The sequence below is a fragment of the Nannobrachium achirus genome, assembly GCF_963921795.1.
Source record: "Nannobrachium achirus genome assembly, chromosome: 15".
Classification (NCBI taxonomy): Eukaryota; Metazoa; Chordata; class Actinopteri; order Myctophiformes; family Myctophidae; genus Nannobrachium; species Nannobrachium achirus.
In genome coordinates this window covers 59482009-59491600 of record NC_137822.1, presented here as the reverse complement: position 1 = coordinate 59491600, position 9592 = coordinate 59482009, and the positions used below count along the sequence as shown (strand labels likewise).

General features: G+C 42.9%; 1 protein-coding gene across 1 annotated transcript in view; it reads left to right on the top strand.

Annotated features, from left to right (window-relative positions):
* col5a1 (procollagen, type V, alpha 1) overlaps nucleotides 1–9592 on the top strand; it is a 245961-nt gene that overhangs the window by 179145 nt on the left and 57224 nt on the right. Inside the window, exons 36-43 of the mRNA XM_080743867.1 lie at nucleotides 142–186; nucleotides 3030–3083; nucleotides 4313–4357; nucleotides 4476–4529; nucleotides 5187–5240; nucleotides 5339–5392; nucleotides 8512–8619; nucleotides 9486–9575. Coding sequence (XP_080599993.1) covers nucleotides 142–186; nucleotides 3030–3083; nucleotides 4313–4357; nucleotides 4476–4529; nucleotides 5187–5240; nucleotides 5339–5392; nucleotides 8512–8619; nucleotides 9486–9575 — 504 coding nt within the window. The remainder of the gene's footprint in view (nucleotides 1–141; nucleotides 187–3029; nucleotides 3084–4312; nucleotides 4358–4475; nucleotides 4530–5186; nucleotides 5241–5338; nucleotides 5393–8511; nucleotides 8620–9485; nucleotides 9576–9592) is intronic.

The following is a 9592-nucleotide window of genomic DNA, read 5'->3' as shown; positions in this document are numbered from 1 at the left end:
CCAAAGGAGGCAGTTGTTATTGAATTCTCTATGTAGTTGTTGATGATCTGGCCTGACCTCGGTCAGAGGCAGCCAGAAAGGCCATGCATACAACTTGAGTATGATGGTATTTGACGTTTGTATTCTTCTCTTTTCTCACAGGGAACAGCTGGAAAGTCTGGTCCAAGAGGCCAGAGAGGACCAACGGTGGGTCATCAGGATTATCTGTGCTGATATATAGATTATTATTAGTAAACAGTAATCTGAACTCATGATAGAAATCACCTTTAAACTTTGACAAGACCAGCCAATGGCTATCAAAGATACTCTAAAAATATATATTTTTAGGGTTCATATTTTAGATTGTAATCAGAGAATAGAAAAGATGAGTGTTAAAATGTTTTCATGTACTGCTTTCTATCGTTTTAGCGATTTTAATTACTTTGATTTGATTTGGGGGCATGCGTACAAGTGGCTAAATGTATCTTTTTAGACACAATAAGCTAGCAATGTCTTTATTACTATTTACAGTAGCACTACTAGCCCCCATAAGTCACATCTGCCCATTAAAGATTGTGGTGCATTTTGGGAATGGGCTTATTGTGTCTAGAAATACATATTTAGCCACTTGTACGCATGCCCCCAACCACTGAAACCAAAATCATTAGAATCGCTAAAACGATAGAAAGAAGTAAATGAAAACATTTGTGTCCCAGCACCCCTGAGAGCCAGTCATTGCAATTTTTTTCATTTTCATGTTTTCATTTCATTTGAAAGCTGGGGATCATAGCTACAAAATGATATATTGGTTGTGGAGATTGACCCAACAGTTTTGAAGATATGGCTTATAGAATGATGCCATGCTGAAATAGTACTTTTGAGATATTCAAGTTTTAAATAAATTTCTAACCTGCAATGACCTGACTCCGCCACATGGGGAGCAATCTTCAATTCAATCTTCAATTCAAAGAAGCTTTATTGGCATGAGAACACAAACGTTTACACAGTGGTGGAAAAAGTACCAACATTTTATAATAAAGTAAAGTATCAATTCTGCAATGTAGAATCACTCTGTTACAAGTAAAAGTCCAGAACAAAAAATGTACTTGAGTAAAAGTACAAAAGTATTGGTATCCAAATGTACTTAAAGTACCAAAAGTAAAAGTACAAAATGTTTGAAAATAGCAGATCTACAAGCTCACAACGCGTCGCACCGCAATGCGTTGTGAGCTTGTAGATCGTCTATTTTCAAATAGCCTTGGTATAACATAGGGCTAAAGTGGTTTATGTATGTTTTAAACTTTAGTTATTGCTCTCTAAAAAGATAATGCCACAACAGCATCTCAAGCATTATTGGGCTAAATGTAAAGACGCTACGCTGCGCCAACCGTGAATTCAACACAATCTGCTGTTGACCAGTTTAACCAATTTGCTACATACGTCTACACAAACAGTCAGATTACAAAGATAAATTGCTTAGTGAAGGCTCACAGATGTCACCATAGGGTACGCTCCAGCAGAATGTCCCGTAATGATCGTATTATTTAATGAGGAGCATTTTAATCCGATCGGTCGTCGTTTCCTTAAAAAGGTATTAATGTATCTAAGTGCAGTACACCTCGCAACCGATGGGGTTGCATGGCTGAAAAACAACAGAAAATGGCATCTGATCGGATTAAAATGCAGTTTATTAAACAATACGAAAGATACGGGTAATTCTGCTTGAGCGTACCATACTGTGACATCTGTGAGACTTCAGTAAGCACGTTATCTTTGAAATATGAAGGTTTTTGTAGACGTACGTAGCAAATAGGATTAACTGCTCAACACGAGGTGGAAGTGAATTTATTACATGCGCAACAGGGCTAACTGTGCTAAATGTAGCATAATCAGTGTTTGTGTAACTTCAGTCAGAAGGATTATCTGACCTGATAATAAAACACAATCTACAGGCTTAACCGCCTCGCGTTGTGAGCTTGTAGAAGAGAGCAACAATAGAGTTGGGTCACGTTTTATTTGTTTATAGCCTGCAGCTAGCGCTGCAGCTAGCGCTAGCTAACGCTAGCTAGCGTTAGCCGTTAGCCACTCATAGCCAGTCAACCAGAATAGTCTACTCTAAAGTCAACTTTCCGACGGCGAGTGAACGATTGCATTCCATCCATGTTTTCTTGGCTGTCAATTTATTGTCCAAAAAAACAAACACCCTGAACGTTAGAATTAGATAGTTTAGGACGACACTGATCTATTCAATGCTAAGCTAACTCAGTGACAAAGGAAGCTTCCGCACCGGAGCTTCACAGAAGACAAACGCATACGTCACAGACGCCTCCAGGCAGGAACGGATCATTTTCACCAGCGTAGAAGAAGAAACAGCGGAAGAACGGCGGAAGAATAATAAATAATAATACACAAAATCATACATTACGTGGTTAATAATTGTTCATTTGGAACACACGTGGCATTAAATTAATGGGATAAATACTGTGGGTTGCATCGCTAAGTAATGGAGTCCCGATATTACCGCATTTGGCTACAAACGGCTAACAAAGGCTGGCTAGTTAGCATTTTAGCTAATATAAACTGGGAGGACTAACAGAATTATGTACCGATCTCTCACATTAATTAAACAAAGTCTTATTTACATGCAGAGTTAAGCTCTGGCGTTTAAGTGAAATGTAGCCTAGATATTATGAGATGCTGTTGTGGCATTATCTTTTTAGAGAGCAAAAAAAAAAAAAAAAACATTTTGGCTGCAGGGAATAATGACAGTCCCCGAGATGACTGGCTCTCAGGGGTGCTGGGACACATTTTAACACTTATCTTTTCTTTTCTTTAATTACAATCCAAAATATGAACCCTTGTTGTAAAAAAAACAAAGTTGTCCGACTTTAGAGCCTTGTTTATAGTGCCGCAAGTTCACAACATGACGCATTGCGACTCATTTGTGAGCTTCATTTCAGCCCGCTGGAGTATAACTGAATCATAATGTCATTATTCTCATACCTTTCTGTCTCTACTGCTTATCTTATCTGATCTGATCTGATCTAAAGGGACCTCGTGGAGAGAGAGGACCGCGCGGACCAACAGGAAAAGCTGGACCAAAGGTACTGTACGCCAAGATGCTGATGCGTTGTTCTATATCCTAACAGTCCAGTAAAGACAAGTTACACAGGAGCAACAGTCAGCTATAAAACTCAGCATGGTTTATTGATTACACAGGGTAGATTCCCCACATGAATATATGAATATCTGAATAGCAAATGCATGAAAGTAAAACAAAGTACGAGCCTGATATTTCACAACGTAGATTACGTTGCCTCCACACAAGCTGAAAAACAGTGCCCAGCTAAAACAAGCAGTTCTAGCTGTTCACTGGAGAGATCTCTACCAGACCCCTTATCTACAACTCTATATATCAACTCTCCCTGCAGCGGCCCTCCTTTCTCTGATTGGCCGGCAGCGCTCAGGGAGCACCCTGAAGAAAGATGGTTGTTTTAGGTTTAAAGGAATAGTTCACACATTTTCACATTAATGCCATAGTTGATATTAAACATTTTAGACCAGTGGTTTTCAACCCTTTTTCATATCAAGGTCCATTATTTATTCGGCATTTGAGCCATGGACCACCCGAAATATAGAATATTTGTTGTCGTTGGATAGGATTTTACCCACAATTCCATGCTGTATTGATGTGGTGCCGTGGGAGAGAAAACAGGCAAACATTGATCAAAATAACAATTAGTTACTATCAAAATCTCCACCGGCTGTCTGTCAGTCTGTCAGTCTGCCACGTCACGTCACACTTTTCCCCTCCCCGTTTTTTTCAAACACATTTTTGGACACTGCTCCTACAAATTTTGCCCTAAAATCACCCAAATCGGTACACACTTGTTCTACACTGATGTCTTCAACATGGATCTGTCCCATATAGTGCCACAATCAGGACGATTTTTTTCAAACACATTTTTGGACACTGCTCCTACAGATTTTGCCCTAAAATCACGCTGCAAACTGATGGTCGCTTATCTCCCGATTAGGGAATCTTACCGGTTTTACGCTCTCAAGGGTTAAAGATCTACAGTATAAGGGTCCATTTGGTCTCTTCCACCATTAGCTGGGGACCACCTGGAACCCCCTCAAGGACCACTGGTGGTCCCTGGACCACTGGTTGAGAACCACTGTTCTAGATCAAAATGACGTCCTTCTACCAGCACTTACGCTAGCTTAGCCATGCTAGCATGATTGCATTAAGTTGATACTGCTCCGGTCTTTGGACGTTACAGCCTCTTTATTATGCGATTGACCGTTCCTTGTGTATCATGTGTCTCTTCAGGGGACCTCAGGAAGCGACGGCCCTCCAGGACCTCCCGGTGAGAGGGTACGTACCGTGCTGTGCCGTCTGCCGCTCTCACGACGACAACGACAACATTTCCGACATTGCACATTGCAAAGTAGTCCGTCACTTATCGGCAACATGTCGTTTCCTTTGTTTTCAGGGTCTGCCCGGGCCTCAAGGACCAACCGGATTCCCCGGACCTAAAGGCCCACCTGTGAGTATAAACCATGACGTGTTGTGAGTAGGCATGCGCTATCGGTACTCGCAGTATCGGTACTCGCCCCGATACCGGCCTATTTTGCTGTACTCGTCCGATATTGCTCACGGTAGCGCCAGATACCATTTTGTTTCATAAAAATGTTGGTAACAACATATCAAAAGTCCTACGACACAGTTTTGTGTGTGTTAGTTCAACTAATGCACAGTGTTTTCACCTTCTCTCACTCTAGGCATGACAACATAATTATTTAAAGCATTTTATTTTGGAGCGCCACACACTATTTAAGCACTTGCACAGAAACGTAACTTACAGTATCGGTATTCGGTATCGGCAAGTACTCAAATTAAGTACTCGTACTTGTACTCGGTCAGCAAAAAAGTGGTATCGGGACATCCCTAATTGTGAGCTTGTAGATCTGCAATTTATACAGTAAATATTGAAACAATGAGGAGTATTGTTATACGATATAACTACATTAAAATAACTAAGATAACGACATTTGATCCTTTGGAACACAGGTTTGTTACCTTCCATTTCCACCCGACAGCAACGCAAATAATCTTACCATTCTCTGTGGATGTCTGTGAACGTATATTACTGATCTTATCTGGATTTAGTTTACCATTATCTTATCTTGTCTTTTCTTTCCAGGGGCCCGCTGGGAAAGACGGACTGCCCGGACACCCAGGACAGAGAGGAGAAACCGTGAGTAAAAGCCGCTGAACATTAAAAAATAACAACGAAATTCTACAAAGGCGAAACCACTCCCAACCTTCTCTCTCCTCTGACCTGTTCCTCCACAGGGCTTCCAAGGCAAGACCGGACCCCCAGGCCCACCCGGCGTGGTCGGACCCCAGGTGAGTCTTACCATTTTGCCGCCTCCCCTGTCTCTCCTATCCGCCCCCCCCCCCCCCATTTTAATAGCGATTCGATACATATCACGATACATGGTTGACGATACGATACATGGACGATATCATTCATGGCGATACGATACGATTCGATTCAATGATTTAAAATCAATATAGCAAAGAAATTAAATCTGTGTGAAAGGTGTGGATAGTGCAGGTTTTTAAGGGAAACATGTATTATTATGGATATAAATAAGTAAACACTGTGATGTAAAGCCTCAACATATAAGACTGTTGCACAAAACTAGTGAAAATAGCCGATCTACAAGCACACAACGCCTCGCGGCACGAGGCGTTGTGCGCTCGTAGATAGGCTGTTTTCACTAGTTTAAGTCATTGTTAAAATGCCAAATACAAAGGGACGGTTTTAGACATACAAGGTTTACACCCGACGACGACGATATGCGTGTGTCGCTGATTTACTATGACGTGATGAGTGGCACATTAGGAGTCCACCAGGACAGCGCTTCTCAAACGTTTTATTTTCAAGGACTCCCACATAACTCACTGAGAGTGTACAAATGGAAGCAAATGGACCGGTTAAGGTTTTTTCCATTTGTACATTCTCAGAGTTAGGGCTAGCTCTTTATGTGTTTGTCTACTCCAAACCACAACCTCCACCCATCATTTCTCACATGGCCCTCTTCTAGCACCACCATGAGGCCGATTCTCGCAAAACACATAGTTGGACACTTCTCCTACAGATTTTGCCCTAAAATCACGCAAAGCTGTACACAGTATCTCTACAGTCATGTCATCAACATGCATCTGTCCCATATAGCGCCACCATCAGGCCGATTAAGCGAATATTCGATTTCGGTGAACAATTTCGAAAAGTGACTTTGATATTCGAATATTCGGTGAATGCCCTAGTGTGTAGGGCAAAAAATATCCAGCATAAGCCAGCATGGCGATGGCCCCTGTTCACAAGCCCCCATGGGCGTCATAAATTCCGTCATTGATCTCAACCTTGGGTGTCATGCGAGAAATGGGAATAGGGCAAACAATCGCATTGATTTGGTGGCGCGCAGCTTTTCCAACACCGGCCTTTCCGCCGTCTGTAAATCGTCGCGGCGAGCCGCTTAAAGAAGAATAAATCAAGCGCTGGAAAATGTCCAGTAACGTTGTTATTCATATCTACATCTCAATAAGCATCAGAACCTGGCACCCGGCGAACACCACTCTATCATTTATGACCTAAATCGTACTTGTTATTCTTAATTTGTGCGAAGGAATAAAACCATTTAGTATCATTTGGCCGTTGTGTTGATGTAACAGCCCTCTTTCAACGGGGCAGTTTCTCGTTTGTTCTTTTGGTGAAAAGGGATTCACCCCCGGAAATAGACGATCTGCAAGCTCACGTCGTGAGCTTGCAGATCGGCGCGACGACGGCCGTATTGCGGACCATAAATCAGTAGGGGTGTAACGATACATTTTAACAGCGATACGATACGCATCACGATACATGGTTAACGATACGATGGATGGACAACATCGGTTCATTCATGGCGATACGATACGATTCCATTCAATGATTTAAAATCGATATAGTAACTATTTAGCAAAGACATGAAATCTGTGTGAAACGTGTAAAAGTCTATTATGGAAGTAAACGCTGTGATTATCTAGCAAATACATGGATATCATATTTCAACACATATGGACAAACCTACCTTGACATGAACACAGAGATTACACACATTTATCAATAGACCAAGAGTAGCTATATGGAATAGAAAGGTAATTAGACCCCTCTTTTTTCATGTTCCTTCTTAAAATTGCCAAATACAAGGCAAAAATACTTAGTTTCCATACAATCAATTATTTGCATTGCAAAACGATTAGAAACCGATTACTGCATTTTAAAACGATACGATACAAAGCCAAAACGGCACGATATTTTGCTTTTGCAAACGATATAGTAGATCATTGCAAATTAAAACTGATCTTTCGATTCAGTTACTATATCATTACACCCCTATAACTCACAAGGCCTCGCAGTGTTAGCCACTTTGGTTTTAGCAGTGGGCTGTTCATCCACTATGGATGCACATTTAACTGTCATTTCCACTGCCAGCCGGCTCTGCTAGTGCGAGAGGAGAGCATGGATGACGGCCGACTGTATGTGGCCTCTGCGATGAGCAGAAAAAAAAACCTCCCACTCAACACACACACATGCGCGCGCACGCACACACACTGCCTCTCTCTGCCCCTGGTAAACATGTGACACGATGAATGGCTGCTTGTTTTGCTGTTTTATCCTCGTATCTCCTCTCCTCCGAGGCCTTCTGTCTCGTTCTATTCATCAACCCACCTCATCACTTTGACTGGATATCCTGTTCCGTTCTCAGTTCAATCGCTGGATGGCTGGCTAGATAGATAGATACCGTGGATGGATGGATGGATGGATGGATGGATGGATGGATGGATGGATACCATAGATAGATGGATGGATGGATAGATAGATATACCGGTATATGTGCCATTTCAAAACTTCACATATCCTGCCATTGGCATTTTCAGGGGATTTTGCAGTTCATTGAGTTTGTAGATCAGCTATTTGAGTTGAAACGGGAGAGTGTTTTTTTGCAGGTCTTTTAGTCCAAGTGTATCAAAAAAGAAACTGGGTTAAGCACTGTTGGTCCGACCAGTTTAACATTCACCAGGTTAGCATTCACCAGCGTCGGCAGGTTAGCATTTCACCAGGTTAGCATTTACCGGCGTCTGCAGGTTAGCATTCACCAGGTTAGCATTCACCAGCGTTAGTTTTACTGATGTTAGGGTTAAGGTTAGGTTTAGGTGTATATCCGTCCCCCAGACTTTAGTCACCTCCGCGCAGCCAATCACAAGCTTCCGCTGCCTTAACCCAGTTGCTTTTTTGATACACTTGGATTGAAAGACCTGCAAAAAACACTCTCCCAGTTGAGACGGCACATCTGTAGATACAATAGATAGACAGACAGACAGACAGACAGACAGTCAGACTGGATAGATAGATATGGGTTGATGACGAGTGGGTGGGCTTATGGATCAAAACGTGTAACCTTTGATCCCCCCCCCGACAGGGACCAACGGGTGAAACGGGACCAATGGGAGACCGGGGCCATCCTGGACCCCCAGGCCCACCTGGTGAGCAGGGACTTCCCGGAGCAGCCGGCAAAGAAGGAGCCAAGGCGAGTTTCTTCCTTCTCACTCTGAGCATGACAGTAATTGCACAACAAAGCGATGTGGAGGGGGGAAAAAGCTGCTAAATAAACGCTTTAATTTATTTAACAAATGCCGCAATTCAACATCCTATCCATTTTAATTGCCTACTTATTGTGATTTCCTAACTGCCAGGCAGAAACCGTGTATTTCCATATTTCGACACGAACGAATGCTTTTCTTTTGTCGCACGAGAAGGAGTCCTTGAGCAAGACTCTGAACATGCATGGTTTCCTCCTATAGCCTCGCAAGCCATCCCGAGCTACGTCATCACCAATGTGCTTCCTTTCTCGGTCTGGTGTCCCTCCCATCGAGCCACTTTATTAGAACTTTGGTTTCTAATTTCCAGTCAAAAGGCTGCATTTCGAGCGAACCCGCCTCACAGCGCTCCTGATTGGTCGAGCGGCTGCTACAGCTCTCGCATTTTGTAAACAAACATGGCGGACCCCGTGTCCGACGCGAGTTCACAAATCGCAAATAAAAGCTGCATTAAGCGAAGTTATATCTGAAATCAACGGCATCTCATAACTTAAAAACGGTTTGCACCTTTGGAATTTCTGTCTGGAAAAGACGTATTTGATGTTCTCCCCGACGATGTTTTGATGCGCTGATGACTACTGACTGGACCTGTCAGTCAAAGTGAGTAACTACGTCATCGCGTAATGCGTTGTCTACTGAGAACTCCCAGACTCTCCCCTGGGAGAGTCTGGCTGTTGCAAGGCTATAGTTTCCTCCGCCATCGGTGGATGAATGTGTGAGTGTGTGAATGGGTGAATGCCTTGGATAAAGGCGTTATATAAATGCACCATTTCCATTTTCCATTTCCATCCTGCAGGGTGACCCTGGACCCGCCGGTCCCGCTGGCAAAGACGGTCCTCCCGGTCCCAGAGGTTTCCCCGGAGAGAGGGGTCTGCCCGGTCCCATGGTGAGTGACCACTTCTG